We start from the raw sequence: 21,166 nt of genomic DNA on the forward strand, positions 1-21,166 counted from the left end.
ATGAAATCATGGGTGGGTGTCTGCCTCAACACATTCACTTGTGTGCCAGGATACATGTCCAGAAACCATTCAACAACATTCTTTGTGACCAGAAAACAAGAGACAGCCCAAACATTTACCGTCAGCAGCGCATAGAAGTTATAAAATATGAATACGGTGGAGTGCTGCGTGACAGTCTCAATTCATTACCTAATTGAAAGTTTAAAAATTTACTTTCTTTCTGCATGAATAATTTCAAAGAAATTCAGTATGAGGGTACGGAGCATTTTGAAACACTTTGGCAATACGGAGCCTAGTACGTTTAGCCTCTATTTTAAATAGATCTGCCGTAGCATCAGGCAGCACAAAAGGTGAAATTTATAGTTTATCCTGTAATTCCTTTACTGAGAAGAAAATCATTGTCTTATTTATTTTTATGCCTATAGACACTTAAATAACATGTTTATAAAAAATCATTCACTAGGGGCTTCCCTGGTGGCGCACTGGTTAAGAATCCTCCTGCCAATGCTAGAGGACACGGGTTCGAGCCCTGGTCCAGGAAGATCCCACATGCCATGGAGCAACTAAGCCCGCGAGCCACAACTACTGAAGCCCGCGCGCCTAGAGCCCGCGAGCCACAACTACTGAAGCCCGCGCGCCTAGAGCCCACGCTCCGCAGCAAGAAAAGCCACCGCAATGAGAAGCCCGCGCACCGCAGCAAACATTAGTCTGCACTCACTGCAGCCAGAGAAAAGCCCGCGCGCAGCAACGAAGGCCCAACGCAGCCAAAAATAAATAAATTTATTTTTAAAAATCATTCACTAGAGAATTAGAGCAGTTACTGATTTTGTTTCTTTGCTTCGTGAGACTAGCTGAAGGAATATAAAATTGTATTAAAGAAAATAATAGCCTCTACAGGAAAATGATGAGATACCTGAACATTTCACATACATTTTATTTTATAAGGTTTTCTGAGGGCTTTTTTAACAAAAATAAAGCAAGATGAGGAATTTTATGGCTGCGAACCCCAAATGGAGCAATTGATTTTACAATTTCCAAAGTATATTACATGGTCTGTCCTCTGAAGGGTTAAATATAAATTAAAGAGATTGATACAAGTGTTCCTATAATTCCTAGAAAAAGCATGGACAGCAGTGGAAAGGGGTAATCAAAAAAAAAACAGCAGAAAAAACCACAGATGAACCCTTCCTTTCCTTCAGGTTTCTGTGTTTGCTTATGTGTGTGTTAAGATGTGCATGTGCTGTATTGTTTTGTGTGTGATGATTCCTTAGCCTGTGCTTAACTGATAGGCTAAAAGAGGAGATAATTAAAGCTCCCTGACTCCGTGTTTTGATGTAAGAAGCTTAGCATGGTTTTATACTGGCTAGAGTCTGGAATCAGTTGGCTTTGAAAAATCATAATTTTTGAGGAAGTAAAGTTTCATGATTATTAGCTAATTTTTACATTGGCCCAAAGACCCTTTTTTGACAGAAGGAACATCTTTATGATCTAATTCTAAAGGGAGTATCACAGATAAAAATTTTAAGTAGGAGTACCTTCTAAACATTTTCTTCCTCAGGAGGTAGGATTTTTCAGAGGTTATTGGAAAGAATATAGGTGCTATGAAGATTCCTTTTATGGTCACTGGAGTAGCTTTTATTCTTGATTTCAGCTCTCAAGTTCTGTAATTTTGAGTTTTGTTGTTATTTTGCAAATGGCCAAGTCCATCAGGACAGCACTCGGCGTGTTTATGTAAGTGATGCTAGGTCTCTGAAAATGCACACTTCTACTTTAGTTGTGTGGTTTGCAAACATACAAATCGGGAACTTTATAAGAAGGGTTTCTAGGACCAAATGAACCTAAAAGTAACTAGATTTAATGTCTGCCAAAAAACTTATTTTTCTTCCTTCCCCAGGTTTACCTCCATTTCTCAATGTGACACTTTTCATCATTAAGATGCGTTGAGTATAGATTTCCTAAGTGATAAGGATGCAGACTTAGCAGGACGGGACTAATCGTCTAGGCGTAAATGCCGAGGGCCCCGTAGGTAAGGTCCAGCCAGCCTTCCCTTCTACCAGCTCCTGAAATTTCCTGACCATTGCTTTCTTTCTGATTAAGACTCCAGGTTATTTCAGACTGAGAACATCTCATGCACTTTAAACACACAGGGAACAGAGGCATTTTATTTAAAGTTGGCTGCTGCTCATAGATTCTTTTGCTCATCCCGTGTTAATGATTGACCCTGGAAAGCTCAGGTCAGAGCTCCAGCTTTAATAGTTTTTTGTCCAGGTGGGACCAAACCAGATTTAGGTAAATATCTGAAAAGGGATTAGCTGAGTATTTTGCATTTAAAGGAATCTGTTGCCTTAAATGTTTATTCATCAGCTTCTCGCATTAATCTAACAGGTGCGCACGCATAAGCATTACTGCAGTATGACTGTTTGGTCACCTGACAGCGATGAGCGCTAGCCAACATGGTTAAAGGTTGTCAGCTTTAGGAAGTAACCTTCTCAGCCCCTTGAGTACTTGTGTATCAATCATATAGAAAGAAATCAATACTAACCTTGCAGTGAGCAGAGAATGAGCCTGTATCCCAAACACGGTGGGTCGGGGAGCATCCTCTATGGCAGCCCTGAGATGGCGCTCGTGTTGCATTAAGACACCATCTTATGATCGAGCCCCACAGCGTTGGTCTGTATAGAAGTTGTGAAATCATCTCTACCTTCCAGCCAAGGAAAGATGAAAACTGAGGACGTTGACTTTGACTAGTGACCAAATAAACATGCTTAATTGTCTTGGCTTTAAATTCCAAGTCTTTTTTTTTTTTAGCTTGTTGGGTTTTTAAAATAAATTTATTTATTTACTTTTGGCTGCGTTGGGTCTTCATTGCTGCGCACAGGCTTTCTCTAGTTGCGGCGAGCAGGGGCTACTCTTCATTGTGGTGTGTGGGCTTCTCATCGGGTGGCTTCTCTTGTTGTGGAGCACGGGCTCCAGGAATGCAGGCTTCAGTAGTTGTGGCACGTGGGCTTCAGTAGTTGTGGCTCGTGGACTCTAGAGCACAGGCTCAGTAGTTGTGGTGCATGGGCTTAGTTGCTCCGTGGCATGTGGGGTCTTCCCGGACCAGGGCTCAAACCCGTGTCCCCTGCATTGGCAGGCAGATTCTTAACCACTGCGCCACCAGGGAAGTCCCAAGAAGTTCCAAGTCTTTATAGTACTTATGTGATCGACTTTTGAATCAGATTCTGTTTTAGCTCTTTAGTGGCAAGGCAGGCCTATTTGGAAAGCACTGTGTCCCTTCCTTTCTAAATGAGTTTTTAACTCGTAGTTCATCACTTAGTGCATTGGGCTATTTTTTAAAAATAAATATGTGTTAATAGTATCCAGGTCGGTTCAGCTTTCAGGAAAGCCCAGTACATAAGAAAATGAGAGTCTCTGAAATGGTTTAATTAGGGGATACTTATTTACATGTCCAAATAACATAGTACACAAATCCTTTTTTTTTTTTTTTTTTTTTGGCTGTGCTGTGTGGCTTGCGGGATCTTAGTTCCCTGACCAGGGATTGAACCTGGGCCACCGCAGTGAAAGTGTCAAGCCCTAACCACTGGACCGCCAGGGAATTCGCAACAAATCCTTTTTAAAAGACATTTCCCCCGAGTTACAAAATTAGATTACACACAACTTGAGGGACACTTCTGAACGCATTAGCCCTCGTGTCACTTCTAGGTGAGGTTGCTGATGGTTATTGAGTGAGTGAATACCAGCGCGCTGAGCGGTGGTCAGTGTGCAGCGGAAAAAGAAACTGGGATTCACTAACTGCTCTTTCCCTTTTTTTGCCAGACTTAGAAATGGCTGTCGCATATTGGAATTTGGTATTCTCCGGAAGGCTTAAGTTTTTAGATCTTTGGAACATCCTTTTGTTGGTAAGTGGCTTCCTGCTTGCCGGGGCCCCGCGGGAGGGCTCAGTGGGTGCGGTGGCCTCCATACTAACTGTGGGGCCAGGGCCTCGCGCAGAAGTCACCAAGCAGCAGACCCGCGGCCACGCTCTGCCACCAGCTGAAAGCGGCGCCCAGGGGCTCTGCCCCGGCTGCTCCGAGGCCGCGTCCTCTGGACGGCCCACCAGCGGGCCCCCCCCCAGCTGTGCTCACGGGGGCCACCCCGGATGTCCTGTGCATCGCTCGGGAGGAGTGGGGGGCTCAGCTGGCCCCGGGGGGGGGCGGGTCCTTCGGGCCGGGGTCTCAGCTGTGGCTGCGGGGAGGGTGCAGGGTGCGGGCCGCCCTGACCTCGGGCAGTGGCTGTGCTGTCCTGCTCAGGGCCCCCCTGCATGCGAGGAGCAGCCCTTCCACCAGGTGGCGGGGTGGGGGCTGTGTGGGAAAGCCCTCCTGGAGCAGCCTGGGGAAGGACCCCAGAACGCCACGCGGCAGAGGGACACAGGGCTCGCGAGGGACGGCAGGTGCACAAGAGCACGCTGTGCTGGTCACGCGCGTGTTCTGAGGTGTGAGACGAGCTGGCGAGCCGCCTGTGAACCGTGTGCCTGGGACGTGTGCAGACGGGCCCACAGCAGCACCTGCTGCCTTATGAGCTGGGAGCCTCTGGGAGATAAAGGGGAGGCCGGGCCGGGGCCGGGGCTGCCCCTTGAGCTGCGGGCGGGTATCCTGCACATGTTCGCTGCACCTGAAGTACCGAGGAACAGAGACATTTCCGGAAAAGTGTCCCATACCACTTCAAAGAACTCCCTGGTATTTAGGAAAATAAATGTATCAAAATACTACTTGCCCGCCCTGTTTCTGAATTGGTTTGGGGCTTAGGTGAAGAGATTAAAAGTGCTGCCTCTTGATTTGAAATAAGTTTATAATTTTTGTATTTTTAAAGTTTTATTTTAATTTGTGTTTAAATAAGTCTGCTTTCTACATCTGCACATTGGCATTTTGTAGCTCTTAACGTTCACCCAAAGCGCTATTATTATTTTAACTTTTGACAGTATTGTTCCGGTACTTATTCCTTATCAAATTCTGTTCTGAGATAACCTGAGAGCTAAGTCTGTATCGTAAGTCTGGTGGTTTTTTTCTCTTGTGTATTAGGAGCATCGCAAAAGATCAATCCCAAGGAACACTTGGAGCCTTCTGCTAGATTTTGGAAATATGATTGCAGATGACGTGTCCAGCTATGATGAAGAAGGTACGGGAAGTAGTCGGAATTCAGGCGATGGCCAGAGGCACTGACGCGGGCGCGCACGTCTCTGCCCCCGGACCACGGGTCAGTGATGGCAGCGCAGGCCCCAGGGCGGATGGTACCTGCTGACTCCTGGCCCGACCCCGTCCAGAGACGGGGGTGGTGATCACAGTGACTAGTAGTCACTTTATTATGTCTTGTAAATCACACAAAAGAAAATACAGCTTCATATTTAGTTAAAGTCAGGAAGACAGTTGTCCAAGCTAAGCCATTTCAGAGTGGACGTGCAGAGGCCCTGAGGCAGACCTCAAGCAGGACAGTCACTGGGGCCCGCTGCCCCGCGTGTGGCTGCAGCGGCTGTTCCATCGCACGGCCGAAGCTCACGGAAGACTGCAGCCTCCATTTGCTCACCTGAGCACGACCACGCCTGCTGCGGCCCCCACCCCAAACATTTCAGGACTCGGGGAGCGTTTGCCTGCCTGCTGAGCTGTGGGCGCTGCCCCGTTAGGGAAGGATGCCCACCCCCCCGGCCCCACCCACCGTCGGCTCCTTCTGCCCGGCCAGGAGGTGACTGCGCACATTCCCGGCGGGGTCAAGGGTGGGCGGTCCTCACAGGGCTGGCTCCACACAAGCACGCCAGCACTTGCCAACCCTGGTCTGGCTAGAGCAGAAGAGGGTCACTTTAGCCGATTCTTTAAGTGGAGCACAGGCTATAGAAAGTTAAAATCATTTGAGTTCTTGAAATATAAAAGTTGGATTGTGAAAAAATGCTTTGAATGTAAAAATATTGCTCTAAATCGTTGATATTTTAAAAAATTCTATTTGCTCTCCTTCAGGAGTGTGGCCTGTTCTTATAGGTGATTTCGTAGAATATGCACGGCCAGTGGTCACGGGTGGTTAAGGCAGCCCTCTCTAGGCAGAAAATCGAGATGGATTAAGGTGAAAAGGGAGCTGTCCTGCAGGAGACACTGGCCAGCCGGTGTCTTGGAAGTCATCCTGACCAGTCGTGAGACTGGAGACCCTCTCCTGCTGCTTAGAGAAGACGCCGCTGACTGGATGCCGCACGGAGACCCTCTGAGCTCGCTGCTGGGGCGTCCAGAGACGGGGCCCTGGCTGTTGCTGTGAGAGACCTCTGCATGATTTCCGCGTTTACGGAGGAGCTGGGGCCTGTCTGCAGGCTGCAGGGTCGCTGTTGATCATGACCCAAAGCGAGGCTGTGCTCACCACACTCGCTGAATTGTCCGTAACCACCCCTGAGAAACTACAAGTCAGGCTGCTGGAAACCTGCCCTAAAGAGGACGAGTGTCGTGGATGCTGGCGGTTTTGAACTTGGTGCCAGGGTTAAGATTTATATTTTTTGAATCATCAAGTGTCTAGATTTATCAGCTCTATTTTCATTTCACTCTTCTCTGGATGCTCATCTGGGAATCATTTTACAGGTTAACGCACCGTTGCAGTTTGCACAGCGATGGTGTCATCGTGATTCCAGAAAAGTTCTTTTAAATTGCCTGCAGGTCAGTGGGTCTGCTTTACTTCTGATAACGGCAGCTGAGCTTCCTAAGAGCGTCATAAAGTAGGCTTTAAAAAATGTAGTTAAGGGCTTCCCTGCTGGCTGAGAGTCCACCTGCCGATACAGGGGACACGGGTTCGTGCCCCGGTCCGGGAAGATCCCACGTGCCGCGGAGCGGCTGGGCCCGTGAGCCGTGGCCGCTGAGCCTGCGCGTCCGGAGCCTGCGCTCCGCAACGGGAGAGGCCACAGCAGTGAGAGGCCCGCGTACCGCAAAAAAAAAAAAAAAAAAGTATTTAAAAGGACATTTTTCCATGAAAAATTATTTCTTTCATGATAAATTATAGATTTAAACATCAGCGTTCTCTCCTTTCAGCCGTCTGTAATATGAGTACTGTTCACCCACCCGCCCTCATACGGTTGTCACGTTTGGGAGGTAAAATACACATTGTTGTCCCCAAAACCCCACACCGGAAACCACGTCACATGCAGGTGGATGTGTGTGTCCGCGTCTCGTTGCCTGGCCTCCTGGTGCCCCCCTGTCGGGGGGACGCTGTCCAGAATCGCTGTGTGGACCCCACCTCATACTGGGAATGATCTTCACACCACAGGCGTGCTTGCTGCCCAGCCCGCAACCCCGTTTGTGAGACAGATAAATCGGGGTAATTTCACAGGAGAGGGGAATTCACTCAGATTTCCAGAAAGTGTGCCTAAAATGTGTAGTTGGTTTGGCGTTCAAAAATGTGACCCACTCAGGCCTGGGGCCTGGGGACCCGGTCTGGGCGGGGTCGGCCTGTCACAAGGTGCAGGGCCAGGGAAGTCACCTGATCTCTCCCAGGCCCCGCTGCCCCGTCCTCTACCTGTAAGACTGGAGTTCTAAGAGGCTTTAATAGAAACTTCACCAATTGTAACACGTCGTTCAAGGCCTCGTGGGTTCTGACATGTAAGAGTTCTGTTCAGAGAGGTTATGGAACTCGGACGGGCCTGTGAGAATCATGAGGTCTGTGGCACTGTTTCATTCTTGAGATTTAAGGTTATGTGGAGAAAAGGTGTTCTGTGGAGTTGTTTATCAACAGATACCGAAACAGTGACAAAGGCTCCTCCAGCACTTGTAGGTTTCCCTCCTATAATACACGTTTAAGTCGTGCGTGCTGTGGAAGTGCTGAGGGCTCCGGAAACACTAAAATTCTCTTCCTGGTGTCATGGTGCCTCTCAGGTCTGTCCTCGGACGCTCGGCCCTGGATGTCAGGGTCCTGGTCCCACGTCAGGGGAGCAGCCACCACACTTGGGACCCTCCCAACCTGTGTCCAGCCTGCCGCCTTGTTACAGGATCACGTCCCACACGGACGGCCTGGGTCACATACTTTCCTTTCTAGGTATCACGTAGTATCTGCTAAATAAACCTGCTCCACGTGGGCGGTCACAGATCTCATAATACACGAATTTCCTTGAACTGACGGGAGTTACGTACCTAACTGATCCACTGAAACGCAAACTATAAATACAGTGGAGACATGCGGGTTAACCAAATGTGAGAGGTTTAACACACGTGGCCTCCCCGTGCCTGCCGGGAGTTCCTGGGCTGGACAGCATCACCTCCTTCCATGTTGGTGACATCGCACATGTCAGTGTGTTCTTTTACCTTAGTAAACCCTTAAGTGGGATATTACATATGTCTCCAGCTCCAGGCTCTGTGGGGACAGCCATACCCACAACTCGTGGCACACGGCCGGGGCTTGGCAAAACCTGCAGGAACGATGCAGTGGGCTCGCCTCACCTCTTCCTCTCGCTGGCGTCGGCCAGATAGCGTGGGGTTGCTCTTAGCGTCTCGACGGCAGTGTCTGCTACCTCAGATTCAGCAAGAGAAGGCGGTACCTCTGCCTCAGCGATAAACGGCTTCTGCCACGTGGTGCCTTTCTCCCCACGTGGGCGGCTGTCTGAGGGGCTGCCCTCGGGGAGGGAGCCTGCACCCTAGCAACCCGGGCCAACTGCACTGGTCATAAAGGACTTTTGCTTTAGGACCTCTCAGACTGTGCCAGCCGGAGTCGGGTTCCAGAACCTCACTTTTAATAAGTGCTGTGATGATACACATTTACCTTTTCTTTTTTTTTTCTTGCCACGCCACGCAGCGTGCGGGATCTCAGTTCCCCGACTAGGGATCCAACCCGTGTGGAGTTGTAACCACTGGACTGCCAGGGAAGTGCGACCCGTTCATTTAAAGGCATCTTAGTATCTTGTTATTGAAAGAAACTTAAGTTTTATCAGATGTGTTTCTTGCATCCCGGCGTGACGCCCTCCTGCTTGTCCTGGTCTGACGTGGGACCAGAACCTGGGGGACAAGGGGCCTGGAGACAGAGGTGGTAGCTCTCCTGATCCCTCTTTTCAAGTCAAGGTCCCTGGTTTGCAGGGGTTCCCCCCACTCTCAGTGTCAGCACGGCCGTGAACATCCTCCCTGTGGAACGGGATCGGTGGGAGGACGCTTAAGGTGCGTGAGCCTTCACGGGGCGCCCTCGCCGACCCCTCGGGGCTCCGGGCTCTGCGCACACACGGAGCGGCCGGGAGGCTGGCTGTCAGGGATCCTTCGCTGACGCTGGGCCGCGGGGACGCCCGTGATCACGCACTCGGCGGCTCCACGTGCTTTCCCCCTTCGCACGTGGCAGTTTTCTACCATAAACACGCTTTATAATCAACGAGTCCTCCGGAAAACAGAGCCGTGCGTGTGACAGCCGAGTCGCAGCATGAAGGCCGCCGAGCGCGATCCCGTGTAATTGAAAGTCCCGGAAAGGCAGAGCCACAGAGACCAAGTGGGTGGGTGGAGGCCCAGGGAGCAGAGGGGCCGCGGCTTGGGCGGGCTCTCCGCCCGGGCCGCGGGGAAGGTTGACGCACGCCGCGTGACTGGACCGAACGCAGTGAGCCCGACGGTGCGCGAATTACACCTGGAAGCTCTAGAAACGTGTGCATCTCCCCAGCGCGCCGTGCAGACCTCCCTCTGAAGCGGTGCTCTGAGCCGCAGGTGCCCCCACTGAAGAGCCAGCTCTGGGCGCACCACGTGGCTGCGGGCTGCGTGCCCAGACGGCTTCCTCATTGGTGCCGCCCGCCCGCCCGGGACAGAAGAGGGCGCCTGGCCGATCGGGGAGGCTCCCGACGGCGACGCGGCGACCAGAACAGGGGCCGGCGGGGCGGGCTGAAGGCTGGGCGTCCGGCAGCTGCCGGCAGAGATGGAGAAGTTTCAGGCTGCGATGCTGCTGGGGGCCGTGGGCGATGCACTCGGACACGGACACGCCTTCGGGGAGGACAGCGCCTCGGGCCCCAAGGTCCAGAAGGAGCCGGGAAAGGTGGGGGGACTGGACCACCTGGTGCTCTCTCCAGAGAGGTGGCCGGTGAGCGACAACACCATCATGCACATGGCGACGGCAGGGGCCCTGGTCACAGGTGAGGCTCAGCCCCGGCGTGCTGGCGGGCGGGAGCGCGGGATCCCGCGGGGAGGGGGGGCCGGGGGTCACCCACTGCCGCTGCTGAAACAAGCTTGTCACACCCGGGTCCCCAGCGAACCGGACGTGCCGTGGTTGTGTTCCCACGCAGCCTCTCGGGTGACAGTGTCACTCTGCTCATCTGTGGCCTCAGGTTCTTAAACCGGGACTTTCACTGTTTCGTAAACAGTCACTCGGCCGAGCCTCTGTCTCTAGGGTTAAAACCAACCGAATGGCTCGCTTCGCGGTTTGGAATGAGGGCTCAGCTTTTCACTGCAGGTAGTAAGCCTGCGTCTGAGTTTATTTCAACAATACATAAAATAATAAGCCAGTTTGAAGTTTGGACCCATTACGGTGATATTTGGGGGAATTACTTCTAAATTCCAATGAACTGTGGTTAAAACGCCACCTACCAAAATAGGATTTAGCTCGGAGAGTTGCTGCTGTTTCCCAGTTGTCCTAAGAAGATGCTATGACTTGAGGGGAGACACGCTTCCTTAAGAAGCAGGTTGATTTTAGGAGCAAGTCTTCACTGAGTTTCAGAGAAGCAGCGGGTGTCTGTGAGGCGCAGCTTCCCCACAGGTATCGAGTGGTGAGCACGTCACTGCAAAATTAGAACTTACGGCAGCTCTGAAGTGGCTGGAACGTACGTGTCACCATGTGCTCACCCCGCGGGCTGGTGCCAGTAGCCGGGTTTAGCTCTGCTGTCACCGCACAGGAATGCCGCCTGCTCTGCCGGTTCCCAAGTAGCCGGGGGGAGAGCTAAGGCACCTCAGATAAGACAGCGTCACGGCAAGCTGGCGCAGCGAGTGTCCTTCTGAGTCTGCAAACTCCGAAACTGGGGGCAGTGAGGCTTTCAGGCAGGTTCCCGCGTCCCTCCGTGTCAGTCCATGTGCCCTTGTGTTGGTCCTCACCTGGCAGAGCCCACGGCGTGTCTCCGTCCCATGCGGCAGCCCCCAGGACAGCTCCCGGCTCGGCCCCCGACGAGAACGTGCTCCCCCGGGTTGGATCGAGTCCTGTCCCCTTGGCAGGAATAGGGCGGAATCCGCCCTGGGTGAGGATGGTGGCAGTGGGCCCAGTTCCGATGGCTGCGGGCGCAGCTGGACAGACGCACGCCCTCTGGCCAGCGGGTCACCAGGGCACGCCCGGGCAGGCCTGCGCCCCCAGAAACTCGGCAAGCGAATGTGTTTTCAGCTCCCTAAACATACAAGTTGGAATTTCATTGACGTTTAGTTTTCAAACAGCCCAGCTTTTTTCTTTAATAACGAACTGCAGTGGGTGGAAGGGGCCTCTGAGCCCCCGAGTCACAGCGACAGCAGACTGACTGTGGCCGGGTGCTGTGCTAACTGTGGGCGGCGTCATCAGGTCCTCGCACCGCCCTGCAGGTCGGCTTTATTACGAGGGGCTACAGATAAAGGAACGACGCACAGAGTGTGGTTCCAATCCACACCCGCTGTTTGGCGCTGAGTAACCTGCCCAGCGGTGCACAGTGAGTGCGGACCGGAACCCAGACAGCTTCGTGCCTGCATCTGAAGCGCCATCCCGCCTGCTGGGGCTGCTGGACACGCGATAGTTCAGGGGCCCCGATGGACAACGACTCTTCACGCGATTTCCAAGGACAGGCAGACTTCCGGAGAGGAGGGCCGGTCCCCGAGGCCTGAGATGCAGCCCCGCACAGGCCGGGTTCCCGGTGCCCGTCAGCTGTGTTGGCAGGTGCGCCCTGCCCTGCAGTGTCCGGTCTGCTCTCCGTGTGACCAGGCACCTTGGGCCCCAACTTTGGAGGGTGTGTGGCCTCTGTACACCATGCTGTGGAGTCATTTAATGGCAGAAGTGCTCAGGCTTTGCGATTGAAATCCATTGGCCAGCTCTGGCCTCGGCAAGTGACCGCCCCTTGCTGAGCCTTATCTGGGAGGAAACAGTAGACAGACAGGAGCCTGACCCTGCAGTGATGGGCGCGTTGCGGGGGCGGGGGGGCGCGTCACGTGAGATCACCCAGTACAGGTCAGCCAAACCCGGTGTCACCCAGGTGACAGCCTGGGCGCCCCTGTCCTGTGGCCCATGATCTCCGAGGGACTCGAGACCACGCCTGTCCCCAGAACGCCTTCCCACGAAGAGGCAGTGGGGACGGTGGGCAGCGGGCACTTGGCCGCTTCGCTGACAGGGAGATGGGAGAGGGTCAGCTCCCTGTACCCTGGACGTGGGTCCCCGAGGGCCCGAGGAACAGGCAGGTTTCGGGCCAGTTGGGCATCTCACGGATAGAACCGCGAGCTGTGTATGAGGATCCTGGGTTTTCCTAGATTCTGGTGTGTAGCTAGAAGAGGCACAGCACCAAACTACAGCATCTGAAATTCAATGAGATCCACAGTGCATTGTTCGTCTGCGGTCAGGTTTCTCCGGGGAGCCAGGGTCCTGTGAGCCGACCCCAGACTCTCCCTCCTCCTGGGGGGATGGGGCCGGACGCCGGTCGTCGCTTCCCTTGTCGCTGCCTTCCACCCGCCCCTTGTCTGACCCTGCCCCCCACACACCCCCTTTCCGCCCCAGATTTCTGGTGCCTGGACGACCTGTACCGTGAGATGGTGCGACGCTACGTGGACGTGCTCGAGAAGCTCCCGGGGCAGCGGGTAGACCCGGCCACCGTCGAGGGCTGCTCGCAGCTGAAGCCCGACAACTATCTCCTGGCCTGGCACACGCCCTTCAATGAGAAAGGTCAGAGCATGAGTTCCTCTCCCTCCAAGGCCACGGGGCTACAGGGCCCCATGACACTACCCTGCCTGTCACCCCACTGACCGGCCGCCCAGGGAGCCAGCCAGCCTGGGCGCCGGCTTCAGAGTCACTAGCATGCCCAGCTCCTCTGTCACCATCCCTGGTTTATTTTAAGGAACATTTTCCCACTGCTTTCCCTTTAAATGTGTTATTTTTAGCCAGTGCATCAAGGAAAGCACACACCGCCTGCATAAATGTCTGTCTCTGTGATGATCTCATGTGTCCTCGGGGTGATGTTATCAGGCAGCTGCAGTCTCTGCCCCCAGGGCCTCTGCTCCTGGGGTCCTGGACACGCCCTCCAGGTTGACTCTGAGGGCATACCTGTCCTTCTGGGTTTACCTTGAAGGATGCCATCAAATCAAATGTTACTGGCACATAAAGAAGCAGGAGACATGGTCCATAACAAAGAGAAACAGCAGTAAATCAGAACTGACGAACCCTGACACCATCACTAAAGTTACCAGGTAAGGATATAAAATAGTGTGGATTCGATATTTTTGAAAGGTTAAATAGAGACATGTAGGTATAAAAAGATCTACATCACAGTTCTAGAGAAAAACAGTACAATGTCTGAGTTTAAAAATTCACTGACTGAGGGGCTTCCCTGGTGGCGCAGTGGTTGAGAGTCCGCCTGCCGATGCAGGGGACACGGGTTTGTGCCCCGGTCCGGGAGGATCCCACATGCCGCGGAGCGGCTGGGCCCGTGAGCCATGGCCGCTGGGCCTGCGCGTCCGGAGCCTGTGCTCCGCAACAGGAGAGGCCACAGCAGTGAGAGGCCCGCGAACCGCAAAAAAAAAAAAAAATTCACTGACTGAGATTAACAGCAGATTAGACATTTCAGAAGGAAAGGTTAGTGAGTTCAAAGGCACAGCGATAGAAACTATCCAAAATGGGACATACAGAAAAAAAAAAAAAAGCGCAGAATGTGAAAAGGGCACCAGGGAGCCACAGCACAAGTCAAAGCACTCACGAGCACTCACGCACCTATAACTGGAGTCCTTAAAAGGGGAGGGGGAACAAAAAAAATGTGAAGAAATAGTGGCCAAATTTTTCCAAATTTGATGCAAAACATAAACTCACATGCCCAAGAATCTCAATAAATTCCAAGCACAAGAAACACAAAGCAAACTACACCAAGGCACATAGCAATCAAACCGCTCCAAACTAATAATAAAGACAGGAACGCGTCTCCAGTGCTGACCACCAAGGCAAAGACGGCAGGTTCTCGTCAGAGGCAGAGCCATCCGGGTGCAGAGAAAGCACCAGCCAGACCGAAACCCAGAGGACGCCTTCCCGAGTGAAGGCCAAGTGGCCTTTGCAGACAAACGAACTGAGGAGTTCATGCCGGGCAGGTGCCCAGGGAGAGATGCCCAGGACGTCCTTCGGGCAGGATGACACTGCCAGTGGGGCAGGGAGGCGGTGGAAACGGTGAGGACGCGGGTGCTGACTTATTATTTAACCCTCTCTAAAAGATGTGGCATTAAAAGGAATAACGATGTGGGCTTCCCTGGTGGAGCAGTGGTTGAGAGTCCGCCTGCCGATGCAGGGGACACGGGTTCATGCCCCGGTCCGGGAAGATCCCACATGCCGCAGAGCAGCTGGGCCCGTGAGCCATGGCCGCTGAGCCTGCGTGTCCGGAGCCTGTGCTCCGCAACGGGAGAGGCCGCGGCAGTGAGAGGCCCGCGTACCGCGCAAAAAAAAAAAAAAAAAAAAAAAGGAGGAAACATATCGTTGAAAGCATACTGTGTGTGCAATTCTCTCTCCTACGTTTTCCCAGAAGGAGCATTTCCTCATCCCATCAAAAATCCTGTTTTTAATGGCTGCTTTGCAACTTCTTTCCTCTCTTTTCTTTGTCAGGAGTGTGGGCAATTTCCCTACTTTTGACTCATTTAAATGACCCTGTGATAATCATGGCAGCACATAGTTTTTGTACATCTTCATATGGTTTGTGAAAGCTAGACTTCCAGAGCCAGCGTCCCCGGCACAGAGGTCTAAGACCAGGTATCCCACGTTCCACGCAGGCTCCGGGTTTGGCGCTGCCACCAAGGCGATGTGCGTGGGCATGCGGTACTGGCAGCCGGAGCGGCTGGAGACGCTCCTCGAGGTCAGCGTGGAGTGTGGCCGGATGACGCACAACCATCCCACAGGTGAGGCAGCCGCGGGCGGCAGGGAGGCGTGGGGAGGCCGGACAGGAAGGCCTTCTCCCTGCTTCAAAGTCGGTCACGTCACAAGAAAAGCAGGACGGCACCGGTTCCGAAAGAGCCTGGGGTCTGGCTGGAGCCCCAGGAGCCGGCACTTCGGCCGGGCTGTCCAGCGGGGAGCCGGCGCCGCCGTCGGGCCCCGTGGGCGCTGTGCGCCGCGCCCTGGACGGGTCCGGTGACTGTGGCGGCAGAAGCCGCCCCCCCCGTGTGTCAGGACAAAGCGCTCCGGGTGCGCAGGGGGCCCACACTCCAGGCTGCCCCCCCAGGGTCGGGCTCCAGAGGGAGGGCAGGCCTGCCGACCCAGTGCCCGCCGGTGAGACGTGACCGGGGAGCAGCCAGCTCAGCTTCAGGAAAGGAGAACCCTCCTGAGTTCTGGCTGAGCTCGGCTCCCGGCCCCCGGGGTCGAGGGTGCCAGCTGCTCTCGGTGACTGTGCTCCTTTCAAGGTCACCTGCAGGGTCCGGGCTTACTGGTGTCGCCCCCTGAGCCGCGAGGGCCACCCTGTGCCCTCCAGGAAGCAGCCGACGTGGGCGCCGTGGCACCTGAGGCGTGGACGTGGTAAAACACGCCGCTGAGTCCACAGCAGGCGCGGCCGCTGAGCCACGGACCCCACGGATGAGCCCGTCAGATCTCTGAGCACAAAGCCATGTAATTCAGCCGGGCGGCAACGTCCGGGTGGTGGAGAGGAGTTTGCTAACCCCCGACTCAGCAGAAGTGAATTAAACATAAACAGCCTTCCAACAGGAAAATGTTGAACGTTTGGAAACAATGCCATGAGTACGAGAGCCTGGGGTGAGAGTTTAAACATCTATAACATTGGTTAATTTATTGCCCACTCTTGTTGTGGCCTCTCCCGTTGCGGAGCACAGGCTACGGACGCGCAGGCTCAGCGGCCATGGCTCACGGGCCCAGCCGCTCCGCGGCATGTGGGATCCTCCCGGACCGGGGCATGAACCCGTGTCCCCTGCATTGGCAGGCGGACTCTCAACCACTGGGCCACCAGGGAAGCCCTGCCCACTCTTATTAAAGAAATGTTGTTTCGCATGTTTAAGAGCTGGGTAATTTATATATTACTAGGCTGGTGACTAGGGTCGGACAGCACACACTTGATACCGGGAAGCGCGTTTTAACTCCACTCTCCTTTGCAATTTTTGAACTGCCTTTGGAGGCAAGTGTCAGTTTTTCTTACCTTTACTGCCTGGGAGCGTGCGTCCCAGATCTGGAGCTGAAGTACCCCGTGACGGGAGGTGGGCGGTGGCAGGTGGTCAGGACGGCAGCTGGACCCCGGGCGCCAGAACCAGACGCTCGTCCCTGCCCCAGAAGTGGTTGCGGCTGACGCCTCCCTGGGGCCCTGCTTCCCGTGGCCGCTCGCGGGGCAGCTCGGCAGGGGCTCACCTGGGCTTGGATCCCGTGCCCACAGCAGCGCTTGGAGGCAGGGATCGTGCTCTCCCCACCCCGCCGCTGCCCCCTTGCAGACGGTAACTGAAGGTCAAATTGGCAAAGCCCAGGGACACAGCGTGTCCAGCACCTGGGAGGGGGCGTGGCTAGTGCCAACTTTGACCCTCTCTCCTGCCACCCCAGGCTTCCTCGGGTCCCTGTGCACGGCCCTGTTTGCATCGTACGCCGTTCAGGGCAAGCGGCTGGAGCGGTGGGGACGAGACATGCTGAGGACAGTCCCGCTGGCCGAGGAGTATTGTAAGAGGACCATCCGACACCTGGCAGGTGAGCCCGGCCTCCCTCCCGACACCCTCCCCCGGCACCTTAGAAGGAGGTGGGCTCCAGCCACACCCAGAGCAGACTTGGACAGACTGGGGGGGCCGTGTGACAGGCTGACCCCACAAAGAAGGTCTGCAGTATCGCCTGGCCAGAGGGCAGAGGGTCAGGCGAGCACGGGGATCCCCTCTGGGTTCTCGAGACGCGGGCACCCCCCCCCCACACACACACCCGTCATCCACGAGCCGTTGCAGCTGCTGCTCCAGACTTTTCAGCAGCATCTTCCTAAAATGACTTCAGAAAAGTCGCTTCAGCGCCTCTGGGACTTGGAGGTCAAGCTGCTAGTTGGGGATAACGAACGTCCTCTCTCCTGACTTTGCAGGCACAGTGTTGGGTTAATAAAAATACACGGGTTCAGGGCTTCCCTGGTGACGCAGTGGTTAAGAATCCGCCTGCCAAGGCAGGGTACACAGGTTCGAGCCCCGGTCCGGGAAGATTTCACATGCTGCAGAGCAACTAAGCCTGTGCGCCACAACTACTGAGCCTGTGCTCTAGAGCCTGTGCTCCGCAACGAGAAGCCACCGCAGTGAGAAGCACGCTCACCACAACGAAGAGTAGCCCCCACGCAGCAACAAAGACCCAACGCAGCCATAAATAAATAAAATTAATTCTGAAAAATACACAGGCTCAGAATTTTCAAGAGAAGCCACTTAAAAATAAAAATACTGCGATCGCTGCCTTAGTTCAGCACATTGTCAAGCAATTCTTTGGGTTGGTTTCGATCTCCATCTTCCTTGCTGGTATTTCAAAGTAGCTACAATGTGAGCATTTTCGAATTTCCCGAGCCTTAGCCGAGGCGAGGCGCCAGGCCCTCCTCTGCCCCAGACTGGGCGGAGGGCGTGGGCTCTGCCTCCTCCCTCCCGCCCGCTGCCCACAGCGCCCAGCTAGACGGCCGCCACAGCCCACTCACCTGATCTCTGTGTTTAGAATACCAGGAGCACTGGTTTTACTTTGAAGCTAAATGGCAGTTTTACTTGGAGGAGAGAAAAATCAGTGAGGACACGGAGAATGAGGCCAGCTTTCCCGACCGCTACAACGCGGAGGAGAGGGACAAGGTAGGTCTGCCGGCGACATGGGTGGCGAGCAGGGGCTGTCGGGGCCGCCGCCTGCTGCCCCCGGCTGTACGGGACCCCGCGGTGGAGGTGGGCTGAGGGAGCAGCTGGAAGGCGGGGCCGTGGAAGGCTTTTCGAAGGAAGCCCATTGGAAATGGATGGTGCTTTTATCTTTTCATTTTCTCTGACTATAAGCACGATTTGTGCTAGAAAAGTTGAAAATGTGAAAATAGTCCATCTCACTTCATCTCTTCTAGGGACTGGGGATAGAGGGATGAATAAGTCTGTGCAAACCACCGGCATTCCCCATGCTGAGAAACCCCCCCCCCAAGTGGCTAAAATTGTCAGGATCGTGTTTGGTAGCATAAGAGAAACCACTGTAACTGCGGTTTAACCAAGACAGAAGTTCATTATCCTCACATCAAGGGAATCAGAGCTGAGTCAGAAGCCCCTTGCAGTGAGGAGCTGAGGATCCTCTGTCTGGCTGCTCTGCTGTTCTGTGAGCACGCCTCATAGTCCAAACTGGCTGCTCCCACTCCAGCCAGCACATCTGCATTCCAGGTGTCAGGAAGGAGCAGGGGGAGAGGAAGGGTCCACCCTTCCCTTTTTAGGTGCTTCCTACCACCCTTTCATTTATCTCTCATGGGCCCCCCGACGCAGAAAGACTCAGAAACACCGTTCTTCCTGTGGAGATGCTGTTGCCCCAAACCGACACTGACTCTGCTGCTAAGGCCCAGGGGTGTGACCTGCCTGCGTCCACCTCCCCGGCCCAATCTGGCCCCTGCCCCTCGTCAGCCTTCGCCACAGACCCACAGGGACCTGCTCTGAGCCACCAGCTGCTCAAGCCACCGTGGCCTCCCCAACCATGTCCTCTGGCCGGCCTGCGGCCCTGACCACACGCGGCACCCCTGCCCGGCCTCGCTTGTCCCTGTGCCCCACGCAGACCTCACATCGCGCAGTGGCGCCCAGCTGTGCTGTCACAGCAGCCCCATCACAGCACTCCAGACCCCTTGACGGCTGTCTCTGTCATAGAGTCTGCTGCCCGGCAGGTGGCGTGTTTGCTTATCTGCGGAACGGCTGGCGTGAGACACACGGGAAGCCAGTGCCCACCCGCAGCCCTGGGGCAGTGCACGGCACACAGGGGCGCCACGTCGGCGCACAGATGAACCCAGAAGCTCGTGCTCTAACGCATGGGACGTGGTTCCCGGCGGCCTGTGCCTCTGACCTGTGGTGCTTTCTCCAGACCTACAGGAAATGGAGCTCGGAAGGTCGAGGGGGCCGGCGGGGCCACGACGCCCCCATGATTGCCTACGATGCCCTTTTAGGAGCCAAGGGCAGCTGGACGGAGCTCTGCCACCGGGCCATGTTCCACGGAGGTGAGATGCACCTTCTCGTGAGTGTGAAGTAAGAGGCCACCAGCCAGACCCTCCTGCCAGGCCCCGGGCTCCCCACCTACACTGCTGGGACCTCCGGGTGCCCAGGTGTGGAGACGCGACACTTCCCGGGGCGGGGGAGTGGAGAAGGGGCAGCGGGCCAGGGCCGCCGGCGGACTGGGTGGGTAGGAGGCTGAGAGCCTGAAGCGGGGGCGGCGGGGGTGGTGCGCAGCGCGTGGGCAGGACCCGCGGGAGGTGGTCACCCGAGCGCACCAGGGTGTGCGGCTGTCCCAGGAGGGGGAGGGGACCCCCCCCACCCCCTTCCCCGGCACCACCCAGAGCAAACCTGGGCTTTGGCTGAGGCCAAGGGCGGAGGCTGAGGTGGCCCGGCCTCCTGGCAAGGGGGCAAGGGGGCAAGGGGGCCAGGGACCGCCGTGCAGCCCTGAGGGCCCGTGCTTCGTTCTAGGTGAGAGCGGGGCCACGGGGGCCATCGCCGGCTGCCTGTTTGGGCTGCTGCACGGCCTGGACGCCGTCCCCGCGGGCCTGTACCGCGAGCTGGAGCTCAAGGAGCAGCTGCGGCGCCTGGGCGAGGAGCTCTACCGCCTGTCCGCGGAGGAGAAGTAAAGCCCTTTCCCCGCCCCCCGCCCCTGCCGGCCCGCTGGTGCCTCTGGGGCCCCGGGGGGCCACCCGCAGCTCATGTGACATCTTAACTTTCCTCCCGATTTCAGAGGCCTAACTGCTGTATAAAACACATCGTTTGTCCTATGAGAATAGTCTTCCCGTCCTGGCCAAGCCAAGTGCCTCACTGACGTCCCTCTGGAGTCAGCAGCCTCCACCTCCAAACACAAGGTCACGGAGGGCCTCTGGGACACTCGGTGTATTTTATTCTGTCGCAAAACTAACGCATTTGCTCACTGATTCCAATAGCAGCCATAAGCACCATGGCTCTGCTCGGCGGCCTCCTCGGTCTGCAGGGCGCCCAGCGCGGTCTCTTTCTAGCTCTTAGGCGTGCGGTCCGACACCTGCACACCTCGGGCTCCCAGCCTCACGGGGCCGCACCTGGCGCTGCGTCTGCGTCCTCGCCACCGCATGCCCAGAGCAGCTGGAAGAGCGGCCGGCGCCTGCGCCTGCGGGGCCATGCGCTGTGTTTAAGCTCCAGCCCACGTGTGTCATCTCACTAGATTTAACGCCAGCCTCTCTCAGAACGACTAACTGATGCAGCCAGGAAACGGAGGCCTCGTGCGGCCCGCATCCTCCCACGTGCCGCCCTGCCCCGGGCTCGCTGACGAGGACAGAGCTGGCCCTGTTCCCCGTGGCCGGGGCTTCTCCACACTTGCTCTTGTTAAAAGTAACCTTGGACACAAATCTCTTTGAAGTAGCCTCTGGTGTGAGTAAAGTAGCGGTTGGTGATTGACGTGTAACATGTGCTTTGGCGGCTTGGCTGGGCCCGTCTTGTGACCGCAGGCCCTGCGTGCTGAAGGCTGGCCTTGGAGCACAGCCAGGCCCGTCCCTGCCGGACACGCAGACACTCAGCCCCGAGGCACCTCCCGGCGTCCTGGGCGAGGGGACGGGATGGGCATGTTTTCCACAGAATCCATCACTTTGCACTCCTTGGGCAAGTGAGGCTCTCAGCTGTGCTGGACAGAAACCTTGGGCTATCCTGCACATGGTAACACAGTGGGCTCCACGCCTTGTTTCTGGATAACTGAACTAACCTTTGCTGCTCGAGGTGCTTTGCAGTCAGAAGAGGCAGAGGGGGGGACGCTCCACCATGCGGGGTCCAGATAGGTTTAGGGGGGCTGGGAGATTAATGACAATTGTCTTCCAGGAACAGAACCCAATTAAGGTAAGTCGACACTTTCCCAGACACACACGACAGGC

At 55.4% G+C, this 21,166-nt stretch overlaps 1 protein-coding gene across 1 annotated transcript; it reads left to right on the plus strand.

Annotated features, from left to right (window-relative positions):
* The first annotated feature begins 9,873 nt into the window (after window positions 1–9,873).
* Window positions 9,874–19,909, plus strand: ADPRHL1 (ADP-ribosylhydrolase like 1). Its single transcript, XM_029210480.1, has 7 exons — window positions 9,874–10,087; window positions 12,667–12,831; window positions 14,910–15,035; window positions 16,669–16,809; window positions 17,788–17,915; window positions 19,156–19,288; window positions 19,752–19,909. The coding sequence occupies exons 1-7, from the start codon at window positions 9,874–9,876 to the stop codon at window positions 19,907–19,909; spliced, it is 1,065 nt and encodes a 354-aa protein (XP_029066313.1).
* Window positions 19,910–21,166: the final 1,257 nt, after the last annotated feature.

The sequence above is a fragment of the Monodon monoceros genome, unplaced genomic scaffold (genome assembly GCF_005190385.1).
Source record: "Monodon monoceros isolate NGI ecotype Baffin Bay Population unplaced genomic scaffold, NGI_Narwhal_1 Super_Scaffold_8, whole genome shotgun sequence".
Taxonomy (NCBI): domain Eukaryota; kingdom Metazoa; phylum Chordata; class Mammalia; order Artiodactyla; family Monodontidae; genus Monodon; species Monodon monoceros.